At 41.6% G+C, this 27,146-nt stretch overlaps 1 protein-coding gene across 1 annotated transcript in view; it reads left to right on the forward strand.

Annotated features, from left to right (window-relative positions):
- Positions 1 to 27,146, forward strand: part of LOC309547281 (cilia- and flagella-associated protein 337-like) — a gene marked incomplete at its 5' end in the record, with an annotated part of 246,937 nt that overhangs the window by 33,334 nt on the left and 186,457 nt on the right. The window contains one exon of the mRNA XM_082247111.1: positions 5,663 to 5,746. Within this exon, the coding sequence (XP_082103237.1) occupies positions 5,663 to 5,746 (84 nt within the window). The remainder of the gene's footprint in view (positions 1 to 5,662; positions 5,747 to 27,146) is intronic.

Genomic DNA, 27,146 nt, shown 5'->3' on the forward strand with positions numbered 1-27,146 from the left:
TTCACCTTGTCACTAGCAGTGAAGAAGAATTTAATGGACTTGTATTGCTCTGTGAATCGCTCTTCAAGGCCCAACTAGGCACCCCCCTTTATCACTATTCTTCAGGGTTCTACACAGCACCCCCTTTACTGTAACTCTCTGCTTGTGTGCTAGCTCCTTGATCCTCTGACTTCATTGGAGTGGTTCTCCTTCCTGGGCCAACCCTTTGGCAAGTCCCTTTGTACTCACAGACACTGTTTTTCCCTGAGAGACTCTGCCAGCAGCTCCACCGTCATCTACACTGGATCCTCTGCAGCTCAGCTCCACACCTGGTTCACTAGGCCGACTGCCTAAGACCACCTTCCTCACACACAGCAGGAGGAGAGACAGCCATCTGCCTCCTCATGGGACTCTGCTTCCCGCCAAAGACGCCCTGTCACATGTCCCCCCGGCTTTTATGAGCAATCCCAGGATGCATTGCAAGAATGCCCTACCACTGGGACTCCCACAAAAGCCAATGGGTCACTGGCTGGGTTTCCTCCACTGTCCAACAAGCTCCCTCATTGGATACAGTGGGGACACTTCCTTTTCAGTCTGAGGGTCAAAGAAACTTTTGAGTGTAGAAATATGGATCCTTGTTCCACCTGTATGGTCTTTCCTCTCTAACGCCTAATGGCACCTTAAGCGGGTCTATGAGGCTCGAACAAAAAGAATGGCCGACATAGTGAAGTTCATAAAACCAAGTTTAAGAATTTGATTTTTAAACTTGGAGGGGTGTGATACACCCCGCACTGCCTGATTTGGCTGAAGCACTCCCGCACTGTGTTCACTTTCAAGCACTTTTGTACACTTATGAACATTTTTGGAGCACTATTGCACTTTATGTAATTTTTGTGGAATATTTTTTAGCACTATTGCACTTACTTAGTATACCACTTTAAGCACTTTATTGTGGATATGTAATTATTATTTATTATTATTATTTTTTTGCACATGAACACTTTAATATATCATTTATTACTGTTTTAGGTGGAAGCGCTGTTTGATTGTCATTACACATTTTGTAGAACCAGAACCTTGTGGTCAGGTGGAAATGTTACACAGTAAGGTTAACCTCCCTGGCGGTCTGATTATGTCAGGATTTCTGTGCTAAAAGTGGTACATTGTTTTGCATAGAAATCTATTGTTTTTCATTTTAAAGCTCACCTTCCCCTGCGATCCCCCGCCATCTTTCCGCTCTCCTCCCGCTGTGTGCGCGGCAGATGCCGGCACCAGCCTTCCCTGCGAGCGTTGTGACGCAGGGGGGTGGAACCGGCAGCAAATTCAAAAGTGTAAATACACTAAATGACATGATACAAAGCTGTGATCCTAACGGATTACACTTGTCAGAATGTTTATAAGCAAAGATCTGTAAGTAAAGAGATTCTCAACTTATTTCCATTAATCAACAAAAATACGAGATTGTTTTAGTGGCACTAACCTGAAGATAAGAGGAATACAATTTTGTGCAAAAATATATATGTTTATTAAATAATTCAGTGCAGAATAATGTCAAAAGATAACTGGTAACAAACACAAAATGTGGGACAAATATCAATAATATGTATCACACAGGTTATGTGAGAAATGTAATCAAAGAATATTATTACAGGATATCAAGGTAACCAAAACCCATAACTTCCAGAATATGATTAATAGCCTTCCATGAGCTCACAAAATCTAACAGATTTGACACGTGACTTCTCTCAGCCAACAGATGTTCACAAGTCAATGTTTAAAAGAAATGCATGGACAAAAATTGTTACACCATGCGCCAAGACTTGTCAAAAGTCCAGATAGTTTTTGGTAAAATAAACTTCTATTAAATTAATCTATTTTTAAGAATACATCATAACTGCCCCATTTACTATGGCTAAAGTCAGCCTAAATTCCCCAAAATAAGAAAAATTAGACCAATCATACTGCAGTTAGAATGATCCAAGTTCAAATCTTGATGCTAATAAGAGAGAGTGGTTCAGTCAGATATATGTATGGCAATTGAATTGCCTGTAGGAAAAATATAAATATATAGTTTACCAAACAAACTTAATATTGTCTTGTTGCCTGAGATGTCATGTTTGTGTAGCCTCAGCTTCAGATGTCTCCCATCAGCCTCAGACCCTCATCAGAGCACCTATTCCCTTCATGGTCTGTACCAGTCTCTCTTCGTCTCTAACTTACATGAAACTTTTATCCTATGGGAAAGTAGGAGTGGATTTTGTTTTCCATATGAAAAATACCTCAAAAAGGGGCTTATTCGCTAAATTGCTATAATTCTGATATAACTCTTAAAGATCAATAAGGGGCACTGTTGGCCTATATAAAAGTTTGGGAGATTATTTATGAATATTTATTTTCTCAAAGATACCCTTCTGACCTAAGCCTAGGAAAGAAACTTAAATCTCATCTTCCATGTCATATTCTGTCAAGAATAGTGACTGGCTTGTAGGATTTATATAACCTAGACAAGATGTAAAACAAATCTATATAAACATTCCTTATAAGTAAAGCCATGTAAGTTGAATAGTACTTAGCTCTTTACACACAAAACCAAAACAATAGTATACAATACATTCCTAGAATTGAATCAATTTCGTAGGCCAATGTATATACAGTACCTCACATAATACAGTGATATAATAATATTGTTGCTAATACAATTTCTACCAATAATAATAATGATTCCTCAAGCATATTTTTAATGAACCCTAAAAATATATACTGATGTTTTGTTCATTGTTAAAATACAGACAGACAAGAATGACATCACCCTCATTAGAACCTGGTACCATCATCAGGACCTTATCTTAGTGGGATGTCAGGGCCTCTATTATTTACAGCTTGAAAACAGTCTTTGCTGAGACTTTAAAATTGTCTGTAAAGAAATCTTACCCAAAGGCAATGAACTTAAATTCACCTTATGACAAAATGGCTGCTAGGCTGCCCAATATAACAATATGTATAAAATAATATGTATGGCCTTATATGACTCCTTTTTAGCCCCCAATAGTTCTGAAACACTGTATCATGCCATTTCACCACCGGAATTCACCTGGTGACTTTTCCAGTGCCCTGCCTGTGCTTTTCCAGTTCTTTGTACCTGGAAAATAAAGAACGACCATGGCATCCAAAAAGCGTTCTTTTTGCACAAAAAGCGCTTTGAGACGAACTGGAAAACAGCGACAGCGAAACAGAGTTACTTGAAGAACTGAGCAATAGCGATTCGTGGGAAAATCCGTCATCAGGTACAGAAAGTGACGACAGCGATGATTCTGTCTCTTTCTAGCGCATAGCTCCGTTTGAATTTCTGAAGAATCATTTGATATACTTCCCAAATTCCACAAGCTATGTGCCAGAAAGAGACATCAGAATCGTCGCTGTCGTCACTTTCCGTACCTGATGACAAATTTTCCCATGAATCGCTATCGCTCAGTTCTTCAAGTAACTCAGTTTCGCTGTTGCCGTTTTCCAGTTCATCTAAAAGCGCTTTTGCTAAAAAAAAAACGCTTTTTGGACGCCATGGTCGTTCAAAATTTTCCAGGCACAAAGCACTGGAAAAGCACAGGCAGGGCACTGGAAAAGTCTCCAGGTGCAATCCTGTGCTGAGATGGCATGATACAGTGTAATCCGTTAGGATCACAGCTTTGTATCATGCCATTTGTGTATTTACACTTTTGAATTTGCCGCTGGTTCCACCCCCCTGCGTCGCAACGCTCGCAGGGATGGAACCTGGAAGACAAGTGCCGGCAATCGGCTGTGCACAGAGTGGGGAGAGACTGTGAGGAGGACGGGGAGGATGGCGGGGGATCGCAGGGAAGGTGAGTAATGTTCTGGGGTAATCCGGAGTATGGCTCGGGGTTACCACTTTTGGTACTCAAAGTTAACACCGAGCCACACTCGGGAATACCGCCAGGGAGGTTACAGTGGTTCTAAAGTCAAAAAGATTTTTTTACCTTGATTCATTCGCTGCATAAGGATAAAAAAAACTCCCCACTACTTATTTCCCCACCCAAGCCCTAAACACTTACCTGCCTCCCCAGCTGTCCCAGCTGCAGCTTCGCTCTCCTCTATTCTTGCTCTCAGAGGACAGACAGGCAGCAGCTGGCTATAATGTGGGTTACTAATACGCTGCTATGTACTGTACCAATGCGTAAAAGTGCTATAAAAGTGGGAACTGCTGCACCATTAACAGTGAAACTCCTATCACTCAAATTGCATACATACAAAAAAGACAATAGTGCGCTGTTCATCAGAAATAAAGCGTGTATATACCACTCATATACTGTATATATCCCTTTAACAAATACGTGAATACAGGTTTTCAGTACTAGTATACTGTATACATATACAATGAACCAGTTATTATTGTGTATAAAAAAACTTTCAATAATTATGCATATATAAGTCCACTTCAAAATATTTCCAGTGGTGCAAAATAAAAATGAATGTGACATCCATCCATGCAAAGACAGCTATGTGTCAAAAAGCCACCACCACACCTCTAGATGAAATGTCAGCTCACCTCACTCTATGACCCATTACAGGTTATGTTGTGCCTTTTAAATCCTCTGTTCCTGACTTAGTGTGCCTCCGGATGGATGACCTACTCTTATACTCTGTCCTTTGGTTAAGGAAACCTTGGCTGAAAACTGAAGTACTCAGAATATATAAAAAGATCTATAGCGTAGTATGCTTTTCAAAACATTTTCTCTTTAATAGTTTAAAAAACACCTACAAGAATATTTCTTGTCAGTTGCATGTAAAATCCAAAGAAAGAGTGGCAGATGGCCTCCTCACCACAATTTCCGGGTCTCAGAGACACAGGAAGTGAGGTCACTGGCTCCGCCTGTGACGCATTGCGTCACTTGTCACATGCCCTCCTCAGGTTGGCTACCCTGAGGAAGTCACGTGACAAGTGATGCAGCAGATGGAGCCATTGGCTCCTGCTGTTGTCAGTTAAATCCCTTGAGGAGGGAGCAGGGACCGTGGCTGAGCTGCACTGTGTGTGTCTACGGATGCATGCGGTTAGGCTTGAAAGTGCATCCACATGGTTGCCCCCTCAGCACCTGGGGGAAAGGAGGAGCAGCCAGCTTTTATAATCACTTTAATTTATTAAAGTAGTAATAATAACACAGTACATTGTTTTTCCTTGTTGGAGAAGATTGGACCATGCTCCATAATGCTTTTTGCCTGTGGGTTTGTATTCTGTGGATAAATGTTTTTTTCTGTTGGTTGCGATCAAAAACATATGTCTTTTTTCAAACAAAGATTGTATGACATGCTATAATGTGAATTATTTTATTTTTTCTTGAAAATCCCCAAAAATCGCCACATGTTAACTCCACAGGTAATCCTAGACTACAGCTGTAAATAAATCATGCTGTCAAAATAAAATGTTTAAATATAATTTGCTCTAGTAGTGATATTTATTTTTTTAATTTGGCATGCTCAATTACCATGTCATGATGGCATTTATTTATAAAATGAAAAAAAAAGATCATCAAGAATACTGGCAGTAATTACGTGCACAGGATGGGTAATAAATCTCCATTGATGAGAATATGTTCAGTAATTAAATCATTTGGGAGGCTTTAGGTATTAAGTAATTCACTTATTACTAATAAATGGTATTGATTTGTTCTAGGAGCTGGAAAAGAGCGGCAATAAGTCTCTGAACCTAGAAAAATTTAAATGGGCAGTGAAGAAAAGCACTGGATTACGAGGAATTGTAAGTTTGTGTAATTGTTGTTGTTGTATTGAGGGCTGTAGGAAAAAGAGTCCTACAAATACAAAGAAAATGTGGCATTAAATGGTATAACACATCTTCTTTCATTAAAGTCGTTTTAAACCAAAAATGTAATATACTGCTCAAAAAAATGAAAGGAACACTTTTTAACCAGAGTATAGCATCAAGTCAAGTCAACTTCTGGGATATTGACCTGGTCAGTTAAGTAGTAGAGAGGGTTGTTAATCAGTTTCAGCTGCTTTTGTGTTAATGAAATTAACAACAAGTGCACTAGATGGGCAACAATGAGACAATCTCCAAAACAGAAATGGTTTTACGGGTGGAGGCACTGACATTTTTTTTCCGCTACTAATCTTTTCTGACTATTTTTCACTTGTTTTGTATTTGGCTAGGGTCAGTGCCACTACTGGTAGCATAACACGATACCTGAACCCTATAGAAGTTGCACAGGCAGTCCAACTCCTCCAGAATGGCACATCAATATGTGCCACCACCAGAAGGTTTGCTGTGTCTCCCCACACAGTCTCAAGAGCAATGGAGGAGATTCCAGGCGACAAGCAGTTACTATAGGAGAGCTGAACAGAGCTGTAGAAGGTCCTTAACCCATCAGCAGCGCCAATACCTGCTTCTTTGTGCAAAGAGGAACAGGATGAGTACTGATAGAGTCCTACAAAATTACCTCCAGCAGGCCACTGGTGTGAATGTCTCTGACCAATCAGAAACAGACTTCCTGAAGGTGGCCTGAGGGCCAGACATCCTCTAATGGGCCCTGTGCTCACTGCCTGGCACAGTGGAGCTTGATTGGCATTTGCCAATGAACACCAGAATTTGCAGGTCCGCCACTGGCACCCTGTGCTTTTCACAGATGAGAGCAGGTTCCCCCTGAGCACATGTGACAGATGTGAAAGCGTCTGAAGAAGCCATGGAGAATGTTTTTAGCTGCCTGTAACATGATTCAGCATGACCGGTTTGGTGGTGGGTCAGTTATGGTCTGGGGAGGCATATACATGGAGGGACGCACAGACCTCTACAGGCTAGATAAGGGCACCCTGACTGCTGTTAGGTATTTGGATGAAATCCTTGGACCCATTGTCAGACCCTACACTGCTGCAGTGGGTCCTGGGTTCCTCCTGGTGTACGACAACGCCCGGCCTCATGTGGCGAGAGTATGCAGCCAGTTCCTGGAGGATGAAGGAATTGGTACCATTGAATGGCCCCCACGCTCGCCTAACCTAAATTCAAAAGAACACCTCTGGGACATTATGTTTCGGTCCATCCGACGCCGCCAGGTTGCACCTCAGTCTGTTCAGGAGTTCAGTAATGCCCTGTTCCATATCTGGGAGGAAATATCCCAGGACACATCCGTTGTCTCATTAGGAGCATGCCCCAACATTGTCAGGCATGCATACAAGCACGTGGGGGGCCATACAAACTACAGTACCATTCTGAGTTGTTGCAATGAAATTTGAGTAAAATGGGCTAGCCTGCTGCATCATTTTTTCACTTTGATTTTCAGGGTGACTTTGAATTCAGTCCTCTGTAGCTTGATAATTTTCATTTCCATCAAATGATGTGACATCCTTTCATTCCTAACACATTACCCAGTCCATATCAATATATAGTGGGGGAAATAAGTATTTGATCACCTGCGGATTTTGTAAATTTGCCCACTTACAAAGAAATGAAGGGTCTATAATTTTTATTATAAGTGTATTTTAAATGATAGAGACAGAGGGCCTGATTCATAGTACGGCGAATTGGCGTTTCGGCGTGATTTTGCGAAGCGGCGATTATTTAAGTCTGAAATTGGCATTCAAAGAACGGCGGGCGGAAAATAGCGCCTAGTGTGAGATTCATTAAGATGCAATATGGTCAGAGCGCGACTTAAAACCACGCCAGCTAAAAGCTCGACTAAAGTTTAGCCAAATTTTCCCCTGTACCCCCAAAAATCCCAAATCACTGTGGAAGGTGTGGAAGTCAATTTGGAGATGACTTGCGTTTAAAAAATCTCAAAAACTGACTTAGAAAGAGAGATATCTGCGAAAGTGTGGAAAGGTTAAACAGCTCCTCCAGCCGCGAGCTGCGAACTCGCGAATGTGCGCATGCGCAACGTCAAATTGGCTCAAAAAATTTCGCCAGCGCGATTTTGGGTCAATTTTTTTTTGAATACCGCTTGCAAATCCGCTGTCTCGCCCATAGAAAATGGCAAAAACCGGCGGAATTGGAAAAACATGCACACTTCCAACAAGGGATCCTTTAGTAAACACCATCACATTCCATACACCTTTCCTGCTAACTCCGAAATCATAGCAGTCAAATCTACAGTGTTTATATAGAACCTCCACATTCTCTGAAAAAACCCACAAAATATTACATTGGGGAATTGGTCGTCAGATAGAAAAAAAATAGATGTAAAACATATTTCAAAGAAAGATTATTAGCATTTCACACATATCAAGGAAATGTCACAATTTTGACAATATTTTATGTGTTTCCAAAGAATGTTTTTAGAAATATATTGCAAATACTACCTTTTCTTCCATATGGGTATGGCCAAGTGTTACCATTTTACTACACATTTAACTGAAGGTATATATATATATATCCCTTATACTTGGCTAATTAGCAAAGTATGCCCAACAAACAAATAGAGCTTTAGCTCACAATATTGCTACATATTGACTTTATGGGGCATCTTTTGTATTTTGTTCATGTCTTTGGATTAAAAGTTTGCTGATACACATGCCTTTTTCAAACATGAACAAAATTAATGATGTCAACATTTGGAGGATTGGAGATATCCAAGTGTTGCCCATACAGAGGGCACCTTCCGGATTCGAACTTACAAACCTACAGCAGGAAGGCAGACTCCCTAATCATTGTGCTATTTCTCAGTGAGCGTTGGGTGTTTTCCTCATGCCGTCAAAATGCTCACATGGGAACAGGGGCCATTGAACTGAATAGGATTGGATTTTTTGCCTGTTTTGGGAGCTGATCCTTGAGCTGGACAAATCCCCCTCAAACGCCCCCAAACGGGCTACGTTCACATGTACGTGTTTGTGGTCTGTTTTTGGGTCTTTTGTAGGTGATTTCATATAACAATGCCTGCCCAAAAAATGCATGTCAAAACGCCTGGGAAAACGCCAGCCAAAATGCACATAAGAACGCCTGATATAATTGCCACGCCAAATTTAGGGATGTTCATGAGTGATGAGTCAGATTGTTGGCTTACATATCTGGTCAATCGTCACAATCTCACTTCTCAAATCCCAAAAGGTGTGTTTCAATTGTTTCCCTAAATATATATTTCTCTCTCTCTCACGTAATTGTATATATATGTATGTATTCCTGTATCTAAACATTCTAAATAATGACTAGCAAACTTCAAGAGAGAATTTTTTCAATTCACATATACTATACACACCTACATACATTTCTATTCCTCATTTCTATTTCCCTTGTTTTGGCAACTGAGCATGCTCCAAAACACACAGGATACACACAGTTAATTTTTGGACTGGGCGTTACCATTCTGGGTGTGTTTGCTTGGATTATATATAGCTCACTCAGACATCAGGAAAGATTTGACCTACGAAGAGGTCCAATATATTTGTGTGTCACATGTTTTATGGGTAACATTTTTGGCCCTTTGTTATTTATGGAGGTGAGATTTGGCTGTGTTGTGTGTTGACTCTCTGTAAGTATTTATTGCTGTTAACATAATTCTGTCAATCTGCACATGCATCTGTTGATTATGGGCTCTTTGTCGATGTATATGGTCTAAATGTTGTACAAAGGTTGTTTTGGTTTGAAAAATACAAATGTAATAAACAGCATGTTTCCAATTTTTTTTTTAAAATGTCTTCATGTGTCTAAATAAAGTTTTCTGGTGTCCACAAATGTATGTATTTGTATTTCTTTTTCTAAGTTAAATCTGCTTAATGGTTGTGTATGTTCACTATTCGCGAATTCGCGAATATACAAAACCGCGTTCTCACATTTATACATGAAACCGGAAACGAAACTTTTGCTGCGTGCACACGTTTCCGGAAATTGTCCAGGCCCTGTCGTAAGTGTGCATCATGGCTCCTGCACTGTTTACAGACGAAATCGTGGCATTTGTGTGTAAGGTAAGGAGGGGGTGTGAGTGTGCAGGGTGCGGGATGGGGGATGGGGGATGGTGGCAGGGTGGGTCGCTTATCTAGCGGGTGTGCAAGAAACTTTTGGTCTGCTGATCTGCGCATGCACTTTCTGCCTATTAGACGTGATCTAGAAGCTTCCTGTTATAGAAACTTCCTAGATGTGAACCTGTTCCCTATATATATATATATATATATATATATATGTATGTGTGTATATATATATATATGTGTGTATATATATATATATATATATATATATATATATATATATATATATATATATATATATATATATTATATGTATATATATATATATATTATATGTATATATATATATATATTATATGTATATATATATATATATATATATATATTATATGTATATATATATATATATATATATTATATGTGTATATATATATATATATATATTATATGTGTATATATATATATATATATATTATATGTGTATATATATATATATATTATATGTATATATATATATGTATATATATATATATATATTATATGTATATATATATATATTATATGTGTATATATATATATATATATATATATTATATGTATATATATATATATATATATTATATGTATATATATATATATATATATATATATATTATATGTATATATATATATATATATATATTATATGTATATATATATATATATATATATATTATATGTATATATATATATATATATATATTATATGTATATATATATATATATATATATATTATATGTATATATATATATATATATATATTATATGTATATATATATATTATGTGTATATATATAGATGTATGTATGTGTATCTAAAAAATATATATATTAGACAATATATATACTATGTATATATTATATACAATATATATACATTAGATACATTATAGAATGTTATATACCATATATTAGTGTATATAATAGGGAACAGGTTCACATCTCTGAACTTTCTATATAGATATAGATAGGCATACCCTGCTTTAAGTACACTCACTTTATATACAATCGTGAGTAAGGACACAGCTTGTTCAGCTTGCCATGACACTGCTCACAAACCATAAGTGACAGGGATAACAAACTTAGGGAGCAACGACAGGGTACCCAGGTACCCAGGACTACACCATATCCATTTTGTGGCTGGCCAGCTTGCCTAGGTAATCTATCATGTCATAGTCCTGGATCCCCTTAACATGCTCCCACATGGTTTGGGAGTAAGGCTATGTCAATGTGGCCAAAATTTACAATGGAGCTGGTGTATTTTCATGCATCGAGAAAAGAAAAAAGGGATTGCTTCACTTTAAGTACATTTTCAGTTTCCATACATGCCCTGGTCCCATTGTGCAGGGCTGCTGTTAGGAATGATGGGGCCCCGTACAGCCTACCTGATGGGGCCCCCTTCAACCCCATCCCTGGCCCCGCCTCAAAACAAAATGCAGGTTTGTCACCGTTTACGTATATATGTGCGGGACCAACATGCATGTTTGCAATTACTCATGAACAAGGGGGAATGGGGGCTTTAAAAAGGTTTTACATTTTATTTTAATTATGTTACTTTGTGCAAAGTTGCTGGGGCTATTATGATGCAGGGATGACCAAGATATCACCCTTCCAATCCAGGGACGTGCCAGTGTTCTGTCAGAATAGCGCTACCTATCAGATTCTGCTACCGGAAGTAATATACAGACTAGAACAACTTACTGCGCATGCGTCATGCATTCCAACATGGCCGCTATGCATACCAATAGCTTTCTTAATGACACGAAGCAGCGGTGGACATCTTCTTACACCCACGCAAGTCTTCAATTTTACATTTATTTTATCAGTAAACTGACCTTATAGAATAAATCACAGTATTACATTTGTATTATTATTGTATTCTAGTAAATATAGCGAGAAACCTGCGGCCAATGTGGTGACGGCCACCTTGGTACACCCCGCACTGCTCAGCGACAAACTGATTATATAGTGAAATAGACTGTTCCACTCGGCTGCGGTGAAATAGTCTATTTCAGTATATAAGGTGAGTTTACTGCTAAAATAAATGTAAAACTCCAGACTTTCGTGGGTGTAAGAAGATGTCCGCTGCTGCTTGGTGTTCTGTCACATTAGGAAACCTATTGGAACGCATAGTCGCCATGTTGGAACACATGGTGCATGCGCAGTAAGTTGTTCTTTCCGAATGCCACTTCTGCTAGCAGAATCTGATAGGTAGCGCTATTCTGACAGAACACTGATACATCAATGGGCGGGAAGAGGTTAAAGGGGAGTGGTTTGACTGCACATGTTTACTGTCCCCCAAACACAAGTTTAAAGTAGCATCTCACTGTGTCCTATGATCACCAGCATGAAAATCACACAGGCTACAGGTGCCCTGTCACAGTGTCATATGGATGCTGGGGATGCTGACTTTGTTATGCAGTAACACTCACTACAGTCATAGCTTAAAGTCAGCATCCCCAGCATTCATGTGACACTGTGACAGGGCACCTGTAGCCTGTGTGATTTTTATGCTGAGATCATAGGACACAGTGAGGACTCTATCCTCTGTTCTTCACTCACTGTGTCCAATCCAGCCACGCTGTCCTCCTGCTGTTCCCTGTCAGCTGCTGAGCAATCTGCCTCCGTACATGATCACACTCTGCACTTGAGTAAGGGGAGGCGGGGCTGAGCAGAGAATTATTGTATCCCTCCGCCAGGCAAAGCAGTGGACAGCAGCAGCCAGGACTATATTGCAGCAAATCACCATGGAACTAAATCCTATGTATACATGCGACCCGAAAATGGAAAAAAAGTCCCGCCACTGCACTCACTTCCTGGGCCCTTCTGCTGTCATTATAGGGCCCAGGAAAATGTAATTACACCCCCAAGAAATTACAAATTAGGAAAAGGTTTAGAAAAAACGATTTTTTTTGAACATGCAGAAATTTACTGTGATGCTGCCCGGGCCCCTTGTAGAGCTGATGGAGCCCGGGCCCGGTACAACAGGGCTGGTTGTACTGCCCTATCAGCGGCCCTGCCATTGTGTACTTAAAGTGGGCTATGCCTGTATATAGATAGATTTGATTCGTTTCAACTTTTACACAAAATGAAACCCAATTATCTGTGACAGATTGCTCTGACGCTTTGGAATCTATCTAGATAAAGACAAATGTATTGACCCTTTTCATATATGCAAGATTAGAAACATTATATTCCCTAAATGCATAATGCAAAAAATTATTGCCTTACATACATCCATACACACTGCAAGCTCGGCCCCGTTTGTCTTGTCTGACACTCTTACCATCATAAGCTGGATCTGCACACAGCAGCTAATTGGTTCACCTGAGATGGAATCAGTGATCACAAAAATCTGGAATGGTCATGTCTTCAAAGGATTGCCTTGAACAAATCACCTCTAAAAGAAACACATGAGTGTATAATCACTTGTCTCAATGGATCACATTCCCAACAGACCCATCTCACACTGCCATATGATAATGAATGGGGGTGTCCATTGCAAGTTAAATACACCCCCAGATCCCATTGCTTTGTTAATTTACAGATCTAACTGGAATCTGATGGCACTGCTGTGAACCACTATGCCATCAAATTCTGCTGGTGACCTTTAAAAAGGATTATGTGTGATTGTGTGGATAATTATGCCACCTTAAATTTGCATCTCCCACATACCATGTGCAACTCTTGCAGGAATTGTGAATCAAGGATAATTCAGCACAGCTTAATGAACAGACACATTGAGGAGTGTAGGAACACACCGTCAGATTACCCGATCACACTATGGGGTTTTAACTCCTCCATAATTTTGCCACTTTGGAAACCAAGTGCTTACTTTATGTATACTTTTTAGACGGAACTACAATTTCTAGTAGGGTGATATCATTGCATGAGATTTTCCCTCACTTCCTGTCTTAGTGTCACCAAGACAGGAAGTGAGGGGAATATCACTGTGGGGAAATAGCTTGCAATTGTTGCCTTATAATGTCCATAGTATATATAAAAGGAAATAATTGCTGGCTGTATCCCCACGGGAGATTCCCTCACTTCCTGTCCTGGTGACACCAAGACAGGAAGTGAGGGGAATATCACTGTGGGGAAATAGCTTGCAATTGTTGCCTTATAATGTCCATAGTATATATAAAAGGAAAGAATTGCTGGCTGTATCCCCACGGGAGATTCCCTCACTTCCTGTCCTGGTGACACCAAGACAGGAAGTGAAGGGAAATCTCCTGCAATGATATAACACTGTTACATGTTCTAGTTATGTAGCAAACTTAAGAATATACAAAGCAAACATCTTTTTTTTTCCATTTTGGCAAAATCATGGATTCATTAAAAAAATATCTTTGTTTGTCCCGTGGCTTGCAGGAAAAACATTTTGCCTTGATTCCACCATCAACACAGACAGGGGAAACCCTCCTGCGGAGCCATTGTGTTCTCCTGGTGCTGCCCCTGCCAGGAAAACACAGTGATTATTGCTAGTGGCTACAAGAGATGCTAGCGATAAGTGTGTGTAAAATCTGACAGACTGGTTGTACGTTGTCCTCCAGGTGATCGACCAATCAACTTGGGTACCTTCAGCCTGGCCATACACAGTTTAAATCTGCATCTCAAATGAAGCAATCCCATTTACATATAACACTCCATAAAGGAGAATTGAGGGGCTTATCAGGTCTGCGTCAAAAATTAACAGCCACACCCAATCAGACAGCTCGTGTTAAAAGGGACCTGAAAAGCAATCTGCATGGCTTGCTTTTCCAAGCATTGGCTAGTTTAGTGAGCCTGGACTAATAACAGTCACTGTAATGCTACCCATACTGCTGTCCTTTTAACATGGTGACAAAAGTTGATACCTATGCTACATGTGTGTAAAGTTACTTGCACCCTGCTAAATGGACAGCAATAAGGTTGTAAATACAGTGACTGCCTGTCCCCCCTGATGGCGGCCCTGGGTGTGTCATGAAAGGCCAATTGAGAAAATGGCTATATCATGTAGAGGAAATCACCAGTGTGGGGCAACCTATGTCATGGAGGTAGATTTGGACATCGATGTATATGTATCACCAGAAATGGAATTCTTTGTTCTACAATATCTCAAAGACGACCTAGCATGTTATTTGAAGACTGTACTATTTTGGACATACTTGGACTCAAACATACACTGCTCTTTCCACAGCTCCTCCTCCTCTGGGGGTATGATAAAGTTTATACGCATCTTCACCAAAAGCACAAGATGATGTGTCGTCTCCGGATGAGGCTGCAGCGGAGATTTCAGTTCCAGGCTGATATAGTGGATCTGCAGCGGGCCTGGAGTGATGCCAAAAGGCGCTCACCCAGGCTCCTGCTAAAGGCTGTGGAGCAAATCTCCGGTAAGTAAAAATATACATTACATGTGACCAGATAGGTTACAATTTTTTGGGTAGGTGGACATGTGTTTAGCTATGCAACAACACTAATACCAACACCCCCCCCCCCCCCTCCCTCTCGCTCCTACCTTTCCTACCTCCATCAAGTGTCTCTTCACAACCTTTAATACTACTATGTACATTCGTATTTTTTATGTTTTTTTTTTTCTTCTGCTTCTAGCCAAAGCGGACGGACGGCACCCTCTTGTGATTTTGGTGAAGAAGGGGAGGAGGAGGACGGCCACACTCCAATATGCAGTCAGAGGCAGCGAGCCATTTGAGCAGCTGAAAATTGTGGATCGTAAGTAGAAAATAAAAATGTTAGAAATTTCTAATCTCTAATCACATTTTACAGAGCCCCCTTTACATCGGAGTCTCCAGACTTACTACACTGTAAGAGGGAAGTGTGAAGACTCTGATATAAGGAGAGTTTGGGAACCATTATTTGAGGGGGGAAGCTGGGGACTCTGGTGTAAAAGGGAACTCTGTGTTCCCCAAAGCTCCCCCATACATCTGAGCTTACAGAGACCCTCTTACACTTCCCTTCCTCAGTCCACCACAGTCAAGGGCACAACAAGTCCCACTGCAGAAGGCTACCTGCTTGGACTTGTAATCCTCTCTGTAGGGGAATGAGGAAATACTGCCTGCTATGCTAAGACTTGTAGTGCCCTCTGTTAGGGACTAAGGATTCCTCAGTCCTCAACATTCTAGGGCACTATAAGTCTCAGCATAGTGGGCTGTCATACCTCAGTCCCTCACAGCTCGGGTCAAAAACAACACAGTTAAACATCTAAAGGACAACTCCAAACAAAACTACCAATAATGGACAGAGTCCATATGCTCTATAATGTCAAAGACCCGCTACCACTCACCTTCCACCTCTGGTGCTGTCATTGTGTAGGGCAAAGGGCTCCATCTACACCATGTTTGGCTTTCATGTCAGATAGGCAGGACTTGCTCAGCTCCACTCTCTTCCTTGGCAATTGACTCTGGCGTCATTGTGGATCTTTCCTCCTCTAGAAAACCCCCAGGGGCCCTCTCCTTGTCCCCCAGCCACCCAGGGCCTTCTTCTCCTCCTCCTCCACCAACCATTTTCAGACTCTTCCAACTTCCCTGGGGCTACTCAACCACTTTGCATAGTGGACACAACAAATCTATGACCAGCCTGCAAAATATCAAGTCTGGGCCTGGTTACCTGTATGTTCCGGGTCCAGGGCGGAGCTCTCCTCCCAGAGCAACAACTGATGATAGCAGAGTGAGTTGACCGGCCAGTCACTTCCTACTGGTGCAGGTACACACCTACCGATTCCTCCACATCTTAGGATAACATGATCAGACGGCCAATCCCCAGGCAGAGAAGGAGGAGTAAGTGTCAGCGGACAACAGACACCTGGCAGACGCAGTGAAGGGACTGCAGCACACTGCTGCAACTTTTTGATCCGAGGATTGAAAGCAATCTTTTACTTGGGAGATTTCCCTGACTGCGCCCTTCGAAATGTTGGTGCTCCGCCACTGGCCGCAAGGCCCCTGTAGGTGCGAGGCCTTAGGCGCCCGCTTAATTTGCATGGTGCCCTCCTGTTTTAAAACATGGTCAATGCATCTCATTGGTGTAAGTGCACTTCTATGTTCTGAATTGTAGGGGCATTGAGTATGGTGCTAGCATGATGAGAGGTTACTGCCTATTTGTGTCCATAAATAATATATAATGTATTTCTTTTATTTTAGAAACCAGTGATCAGGATGTTGCGGCTCAGCCTTCTCAGGCCCCCTGTAAGTAATGTGGATGTGCTGGTGTGTTGTGTATTAGGTCGAACTTGGAGGAATGATTGTTTGTTTTGTTTTCTTTTGTGGTTGATGTAACTTCAGCAAGAGAGGAGCCTCAGGCAGGGCCGAGTCGCCTGGATCCGGGCCAGGAACAAACTGTTGGCCAAGAAGAGGCCAATTGGTCCGACTCGGATGAGGACCTGGGCTCTCCTCAAAGGGGAAGTAAGTATTCTACATGTGTTTGTGTGTTCAATGTGTCCTGGTAAATATAAGGGCTGTAATATATATATTTTGACATTGGGGTTTTGTAGCAGCTGACATTGAGGATGTTTGTTGTGGAGGACTGGGGAAGAGGGGCCACTGCTTACCCAGTCCACTGTAACTACTACCTTCAATGTTTCCAGACTACTTTCTGTGTGCCTTTATCAAATAGCTTTTGTTCAAGGATTGTATTTGTGTCTTTGTGTTTCTAGGAGATACAACGCCATCCCCCCATGAAGGGACACCATCCCCCCATGTAGGGTCTCCCCCATCCTCCCCCACTCCAGGCTCCCCTGAACTAGTCTGTAAGTACCTAAAATTAGATTCTCACATGAATTGTGTGTGCTAGGATGATGTGTATCTAGGATAATCTAAGTTGGAGTCAAAGCAAGTGTAGTTTTGCTATATGTGACAGGAAGGTTGGTCATGAAACACTCTTGCTTAACCTTCATGTTTGAAAGGTGGTTTTGGGGAGCTTTACAGGACATGTTATCTTTTGTAAGTTATCTCAAGCCACCCTATTCTAAATTGGTGTTAGTTTCTCTACATTGGAAATGGTGTGCTTTGTACTTGTAAATTTTTAGGGGACATTGTAATTTAATCATGTCCTGATTTAGTCAACACTGAAAATGTGTGTTTGTCAATCTTTCATAAATACTCTTCCTCGGTAATGTACCACATTCCAGTTCACAATTTGTGTTCTTTTTGTGCAGTTTCTCCAGAGCCAGCCACGCCATCCACTTCAGGGGCCCCAAAAAAACCTGATGATGGTAAGTTGTGTGCTTTTCCAGTAATGTGTCTACTTAGTAAGTGGAGAAATGCTAACTGTGTATGTCCCCGCTCAGGCTTCAAGTTGTTCTAAAGGCAGCGGGTTCTTTATGTGAATGCATTCTATGCATTAGTATTCCAAGTGATAGGTGTGCATATTCCCCCTAAGACTTACTGGGACCATTTTTTACGGTCCAAATGTTTGCACTAATACTTGTCTGGAACAGACTCCCCCTCCTCCTTAACTGAGGTGACAGCATGCCAATATTGCCTCCTGATGCTGTCACTCCTAATCATTGAGACCAATGGAAGGGAGGGGGGCAAGGCTGGCTCACAGCCTAGTGCCTGAACAGGCACAGGGTGCTTGGCTTCATCTCATGTGCCTCCATAGCAAGCTGCCTGCTGTGGGGTCAAACAACAGGAGGGAGGTGCCTAGAGGTGTGTACAGGGGCCATGTAAAAAGGAGGATTGTTATTTCTCTTGTCCCCAAAAACCTAGAGAGTGTAAGTCTAACCTGATTAGTTTTCCGCAGCCCTCCCAAAATGATATGTTTCCAACACTTAGAACAGGCAGGGCTGAGGCACCAAAAACATCAGAAAAACACAATCAGCACAAAAGCAGGGAGTACGTATCCTTAACGCTACAAGCTTCACCCAGAAGAATGACGCTTGCACTGTACAAATCTGCATCACCACCATATCAATGTCTAAATAAAACTTTCAGGGAAATGTGGAGGGGTAATGAGTGGGTGTTAGAGCGTTTTCATGACTGCGTAACCTACAGTTAGCGTGAGTCCATTTGTTGATAAACTTTTTCTTCTCTCTTAACACAGCTGGGATGGCGGAAAGGAGATCAGGGGAGCAGACACATCTGCTCCGTCCAGAACTGGCCCTCAAAATTCCTAAGGGTGAGTCTCTACTATGTGTCAGGTTCAATCTATAGACAGTAAGAGTGAGAGAGAACGCTCCACAGATTCCAATGGTGATAGAGATAAATGTGTGCACATGTATCGTGTTGACCAATTGAACCCAAAACACCTTACATTCTTCAAAATGATTGCTTGTGTTTACATGCAGAAAAGCATTTTACTTAGCTTTGGTGGAACTGCTACTAACATTCCAAGCCATCTTATGTAACCTTTTGAACAATTTGCTGTGAAAGTTTGAGTTTAAGGTTTACAACAGCAATTTAGCATATTTGCTTCAGAGTGTTGATAAAAGCCAACCAATAGACTCCTAAGCATATTTGTTGAGGCACATTAATTACAATCCTTGTTTGGATCATTTTGCCTAAAACTAATTGTCATGTTTTTTTCTACCCAGGGCACACCCACCTCACCTACGAGGTCCTCCTGGATTATATGAGGTGGTGCGGAGACCGAATTCTATATTTGGAACACCTTTGTGGCGTGGATCCAGACCCTAAGGAGCCATTCGTTAGGAATGTCACACCTTTAAAAAGATCCTAGTATTTTTTTTTTGTGGTTTGTTTACTTATGTTGCACGTTGCAACACAAAGAAATGTCCCATTTGTAATTGTTGCCCATTATAAACAAAAATCTAACAAAAAAATCAAAAACAGTTTAAAAAAAAACCCTTTTTTTGGGACCCAAAAAAAAAAAAAAAAACAAAAAGCCTTGTTTTTGGCAACCAAAAAAAATATAAAAATTTATAAAAAACCCTTTTTTTGGGGACCCAAAAAAAACAAAAAAACAAAAAAAGCCTTGTTTTTGGCAACCAAAAAAAATAAAAAAATTTATAAAAAACCCTTTTTTTGGGGACCCAAAAAAAACAAAAAAACAAAAAAAGCCTTGTTTTTGGCAACCAAAAAAAATATAAAAATTTATAAAAAACCCTTTTTTTGGGGACCCAAAAAAAACAAAAAAACAAAAAAAGCCTTGTTTTTGGCAACCAAAAAAAATATAAAAATTTATAAAAAACCCTTTTTTTGGGAACCAAAAAAACCAAAAAAAAACAAAAAATGCCTTGTTTTTGGCAACCAAAAAAAAAATGTTTACAAAAAAGCCTTGTTGTTTTTATGGCAACGGACAAAACCAAAAATGTTTACAAAAAAGCCTTGTTGTTTTTATGGCAACGGACAAAACCACAAATGTTTACAAAAAAGCCTTGTTGTTTTTATGGCAACGGACAAAACCACAAATGTTTACAAAAAAGCCTTGTTGTTTTTGGTAACAAACTAAACCACAAATGTTTACAAAAAAGCCTTGTTGTTTTTATGGCAACGGACAAAACCACAAATGTTTACAAAAAAGCCTTGTTGTTTTTGGTAACAAACTAAACCACAAATGTTTACAAAAAAGCCTTGTTGTTTTTATGGCAACGGACAAAACCACAAATGTTTACAAAAAAGCCTTGTTGTTTTTATGGCAACGGACAAAACCACAAATGTTTACAAAAAAGCCTTGTTGTTTTTATGGCAACGGACAAAACCACAAATGTTTACAAAAAAGCCTTGTTGTTTTTATGGCAACGGACAAAACCACAAATGTTTACAAAAAAGCCTTGTTGTTTTTGGTAACAAACTAAACCACAAATGTTTACAAAAAAGCCTTGTTGTTTTTATGGCAACGGACAAAACCACAAATGTTTACAAAAAAGCCTTGTTGTTTTTATGGCAACCGACAAAACCACAAATGTTTACAAAAAAGAATTGTTTTTGTGAAAACCTTCCAAAAAATGATGTCAAAACATAAAAAATGTTTAAAATGTTTATCTAAATTAAATTTAAGTATGTTGCTCTTTGCAACACAAATGTTACATTGGCAATTTAGTTCATTCTATTATATATTGTAATATATTTTTTGTACGCTACAGTTGGTAGACACCCACATGTGTTATTAAAACATTTATTTTATTACCCAAGTTTTCTTTTTGGTGTACACATCGAATGTCTTTTGTGTTGTATTTGTTTACTTGAGTGGTGTGGTCTGTAATTGTTAGTATGTTGGCTTTGGTTTATGTTAGCCTTGAGACTTGTTTTGAAGCTACATTTGAAGGGAGACCTTTTCTTGGGTCGTTATGTGAACATTGAGTTATCTAAATTTACATGAAATCATATGTTTGGAGATCGAGAAGCACGTGTGTATAAATGCCTACATTAACCAGGGCCATTACTTGGCCACCAACACTCCTAAAAAACCAAAGAGCAAACACAAACTAATCATTTTGCATAAAATTTTATTTCATCCCCAAAAAAAGCACTATAAGAAATCATATTGTGCCACCCTCAAATTTAAAAAAAAAATGGCCCCACAAATTGGCCAATGTAACAATCATTAACAAAACCAAAAAAAAAAAAAAAATAGAAATTAAGTTGGTGGTGGTGGTGGTGACTGAAGCAGTGTGGTGAGCAATGGAAAGGTTCCTGCCATCAAATGGTGGGCCAATAGTCCCATCTGCTCTGGGGTTAGCCTTAGAGTTCTGGTAAAGTGGCCCATTAGAATCAGATCCCGTGTCTGAGGCTGCTGCTGATGCAGGGTGTTGAACCCTGGAAATGTCCCAGACTGAAGATCTTGTGCCAATAGTCCCATCTGCTCTGTGCTCAGCCTAAGAATTTGGGTAACGTGTGCCATTACCATGAGATGGGATCGTTGCTGCTCCAAGGCTATTTGATGCTGCTGGTGGTGCAAGGGTTGTGAAGATGTGTGGGGAGTGGTGGTTGATTGGTTGTTGTGGTCCACGGTGCGGGGGCAAACGACATGTCGCATTGGTGACAAAAAAGAAGAACGGCCTGGGGAGGAGTGAAGTGATAAAGGTGTGGAGGGAATGTAGTCAGGTGGAAGGGGTACTGTGGAACCAGTGCGCATTGAGGTTGTGCAGGAGGATTGCTCATTGAGGGGTGTGGGAGTCCGAACGGAGTGTGAAGTGCTAGGAGTGGCTACAGGAGGAATTGTCCCATCCCCAGCTGCCTGACAAGTGGCCAACACTGGCATTACCCTCCCACTACCACAACCTGCAGTGGCAGGTGAGTGAGATGTTTGGGAGGGCTCTGCCAATGGGGCATCTTCAGATCCAAACAGGCATTGGCGTGTGGCCAGCACCTGAGTGTCAACACTTTGCCGATCCCGTTGATGCTGGTCTGCTAAACTTACCAAGCTGTTACGCATATCCTGTTGAACCTGTAACATATCCTGGTGAACCTGTACCATTGTTGCTACAGATTCCTGTATGAGCCCGAGCAGACGTACTGCCTCAGTAGATTGCTGAGTACGCCTCCTTAACTCATTTTGGACCTGATACTCATCAAGCAGCCTCTCGGCTACATCCAGCATAGATGGACGAAGTTGGGTAGGTGACAATCCCTCTGCATCTAAGGCTACCTGAAAGCAGAAGAAATAGACCAAATCATTATCAAACATCATGACTAAATATTTCAGATTAGTTTGACAACTTAACACCCCAAGCAGAACGTTGAAAAGTTTGATGTGCTTCTAATGAGTACTTGTTCATTGTAAGATTATCCAAGCTAGCAACACTTCTGATAATGGGTACATATTATATTGGTAGGACTAATATGACAAAGGCAAAAAAGATTCAACATGAAGGTGTTCCCAATTAACCCTGGTGTGGTAGGTTGTTTATGCTTTTGGTAAATCTGTTACTACACCAATGACTTTATACATCTACGTATGTTGTCTAAAATCTTGCCATCAATCGGCTAGAGGACAACCCAACCAAACGATACCCATGAATTTGGACCTGGAAAATCAAAGACGGGCCGGACTTTAAAGATCCTGGATGTTTTTGGAACATTAGTGGCACACCAAATTATAACATAATTCCCTGATGTTCAAGATAGAACTCTTGTTGTGCTGGTGCATCGTCAGAATGTCATAGCACTAATTTAACACACACAATGTAAGCCACATCTAGTCCAAAATCAATGCTACCATTGAAATGTTACATGTGCACCTTGTTCCCTTATATCACATACCACAGCACTGGATGCAGAATCGTCGCCAGCTCCTGATCCAACTCCAGCTGCAACGTCAAGAGGGGCCTGATGTTCTTTTAAAAAAAAAAAAAAAAAACATGTTTAGTACATAACCTTAGTCAGTAATGATTATGGCCAGATTGCCCTCCTAGCTTCATGAATGAAGCATTGAGGCCAAACATTCTAAAGTGCTTTCCTGGGCTCATAGGACACTTGCTAAACCCTCCCAAAGGTTAAGAAGGCTTGGTCTGCCTACTAATGACGGCACCCATTAATGCTGTCAACTGTGTTTTGCAGGGTAAACATCTAAAAGGCAACACTCTTTCCTAAGAAAAAACATGTGTGTTAATGGGGTTAATAAGATTCAAAAAAACATTATTTGACTAGACATACCAACACCTTCCTCCAGGCCTAGCTGCACTGGGTGTGTTCCCTGCTGCGGATCTTCTGTAAAGGACATAGCAATATGAGCTATCTTGGCCAAAAAAAAACATCTACATTGTTTGGCACAGTATGATATTGGACCTACCAGGAGGAGGGTCAGCACTGATGTCAACACCTGTGAGTCCGTCTGGTTCGCCAAGCTGCATGGGCTGTGGAGGGGCTGAGATCCGTGCTACAGATGAACAAATTGCAGGTTGGGGAAAACAAAAAAAGGACAATTGGAAGGGCAAGTATCACATTCTCTTAATGTCACACATAGGATAGTAGTTAATCTTTTCCAAACAACTCACACAATTGACATCCAAGATAATATCCTACCTCGGTGCAAAGCATCCGAATCTAAGTCCTCTCTGGTAAAGATGGTATCGGGTCCTATGATGTTCAAGAAAGGTAATTGATAATCCCAGAGAGAACTTCGTGCACGTTCATCCAGCCGACCTTGACGGTCATAAAGACCCTCCGCAGCCCATGCAATTAGCTTCTTCCGAACGGACCCACAGATGTCGTTGACCTTCTTCCGCACACTGTCACGGTGGCGAGGTGCTTCACCCAGTGCATTTACAGCATCCCGGATTTCATCCCACAATCTGTTCTTCTCTGTTACTGAGTAAGACGCGGCCCTGGTCCCATGTATCGCCTGATATCTGGCCATATAGGCGTGGACCAGGGCACAGCACTGATTGTGGGTGAAACGGGGAAGCCGGGTTAATGTGGACAAGCTGACTCTGGTGGACGGACCCTCTCCAGGACTACTGTCAGAAGAGCCAGCTTGTCCACTTGGTGTGTTAACACCTCCCCCGGCTTCCTCCTCCGGGATGGGGATGGTGGACTCCCTCATGGATACAGCTGGAGCCTCCCTCACACCAGAGCCAGACGATCTGCCCACCCTGCCCCCCCTGCCCCCCCTGGCCCCCCTGGCCCCCCTGGCCCCCCTGGCCCCCCTGGCCCTTCTCATCCTTCCAGTGGGTGGGGCCATGGGAGCACGAGGTGGGCAGAGAATCTGGCTGTCCAGCAGCAGCAAAGAGCCCCAAACTCCTAAATCTGAAATGACAAAAGAGAAAACAGAAAAAACAGGATTTGCAGATTGCTCTTCATATACAGTATAATTAGTGAACAGTTACAGAACACACTTACCTAATGGCACAAACAGACTTGGTCGTGGTGGTGGTGGTAGTAGTGGGCAAAGAGCAGAAGAGGCTGCAAAGAAAAGGAAAAAAAAAAAACACATAAGAAAACGCATATGGGTACAAATCACACGAGGCCCTCCAAACACTTACCTAATGGCACAAACACGGTGGTGGTGGTGGTGGTGGCAAAAAAAGCAGAAGAGGTTGCAAAGAAATGTACAAAAAAAACACATAAGAAAACGCATAGGGGTACAAATCACACGAGGCCCTCCAAACACTTACCTAATGGCACAAACACAGTGGTGGTGGTGGTGGTGGTGGTGGTGGTGGTGGTGGTGGTGGTGGTGTTAAAGAGCAGAAGAGGCTGCAAAGAAATGTAAAAAAAAAACACATAAGAAAACGCATAGGGGTACAAATCACACGAGGCCCTCCAAACACTTACCTAATGGCACAAACACAGTAGTGGTGGTGGTGGTGGTGGTGGTGTTAAAGAGCAGAAGAGGCTGCAAAGAAATGTAAAAAAAAAACACATAAGAAAACGCATAGGGGTACAAATCACACGAGGCCCTCCAAACACTTACCTAATGGCACAAACACAGTAGTGGTGGTGGTGGTGGTGGTGGTGGCAAAGAGCAGAAGAGGCTGCAAAGAAATGTAAAAAAAAAACACATAAGAAAACGCATAGGGGTACAAATCACACGAGGCCCTCCAAACACTTACCTAATGGCACAAACACAGTAGTGGTGGTGGTGGTGGTGGTGGTGGCAAAGAGCAGAAGAGGCTGCAAAGAAATGTAAAAAAAAAACACATAAGAAAACTCATAGGGGTACAAATCACACGAGGCCCTCCAAACACTTACCTAATGGCACAAACACAGTAGTGGTGGTGGTGGTGGTGGTGGTGGCAAAGAGCAGAAGAGGCTGCAAAGAAATGTAAAAAAAAAACACATAAGAAAACTCATAGGGGTACAAATCACACGAGGCCCTCCAAACACTTACCTAATGGCACAAACACAGTGGTGGTGGTGGTGGTGGTGGTGGTGGTGGCAAAGAGCAGAAGAGGCTGCAAAGAAATGTACAAAAAATACACATAAGAAAACTCATAGGGGTACAAATCACACGAGGCCCTCCAAACACTTACCTAATGGCACAAACACAGTGGTGGTGGTGGTGGTGGTGGTGGTGTTAAAGAGCAGAAGAGGCTGCAAAGAAATGTAAAAAAAAAAACACATAAGAAAACGCATAGGGGTACAAATCACACGAGGCCCTCCAAACACTTACCTAATGTCACAAACACAGTGGTGGTGGTGGTGGTGGTGGTGGTGTAATCCTTTATAGGCAAAAGGAGGCTGCAAACATTAAACATACATGAGAAATCGCATGACCTACATACGTGCACATAATAAATTACAGTTATCAGGAAAGCAAAAATGGTGTCTTTGGAAGCTGGGAAGGTAAGGGGGCAGGTTTAGATGCCAAATCTAGACTGCACACCTTTAACAAACATGAGAAAACACATGTCCAAACCACATGCACATGGGGCCAACTGCCAATGATTAAAAGACACTTGAGGGGTTCCCAAGCTATTGTGGGTTGGAGGGGATTCACCATAGACAACTTAAGCACACCCAAGATAAGTACAAATTGTCTCCTTCCTTTTTTTTGGGAGAGAGAGATACAATTGTCTTACCTCCAGATAATGTAGGTTGTGGGTCACAGGGTCTTGCTAGCACATAAGAAACATCGATCTATAACATCCAGCAGCCATATTGGCCATGTGCTCCTTTTATAGCTGGCTCACAGGTGTGATAATTAGCGGCCGTTTCTATATATATCTGCGCATTCGCGAATTTGCGCGTTCAAAATGGAGGACGATATCCCAGACGCATTAGATGGTGCAATGCTGGCATTTATTGGTGCCTTGTTTGAGGAGGCCCTGGCACAGGAGGCAGCAGAAGGTGGGGAAGCTGCAGCAGCAGCAGCAGCAGCACCTTCAGCAGCAGCACCTCCAGTCCGTGTGCCCTTACCTCGCCAGCCACGCATTTTTGCTCCAAGGATCTATTTGGACAAGCTGCGGGATTCTGATGTCAGGAGGAAGTTCCGGCTCGAGCGAGGAACTATTCTACACCTCTACCAGCTCATAGCAGAGAAAATTGACCCGGACACACAGCGCGGCCATGCGGTGCCCGGCATGGCCAGATTGCTGGCCACTTTGTATATTTTAGGGCGTGGCAGCTTCCAAGCCACTTCGGGAAGTATCATGGGCATTAGCCAGCCCACAGTTTCAAGGGTGTTCATGTTGGTCATTAATGCCATAGTGGATATAGTGCCCAATTTTATCCACTGGCCACAGAATGAAAATGAGTGGAATGAAGTCAAGTTGGGTTTCTACCGGCGGGCACACATGCCGCAAATCCTAGGGGCAATCGATGGCACCCACATAGCCATTAGGCCCCCAAGGAGCCACGAAAGTGAATACCGGAACCGCA

This window comes from Pelophylax lessonae, assembly GCF_965119305.1.
Source record: "Pelophylax lessonae genome assembly, chromosome: 2".
NCBI lineage: Eukaryota > Metazoa > Chordata > Amphibia > Anura > Ranidae > Pelophylax > Pelophylax lessonae.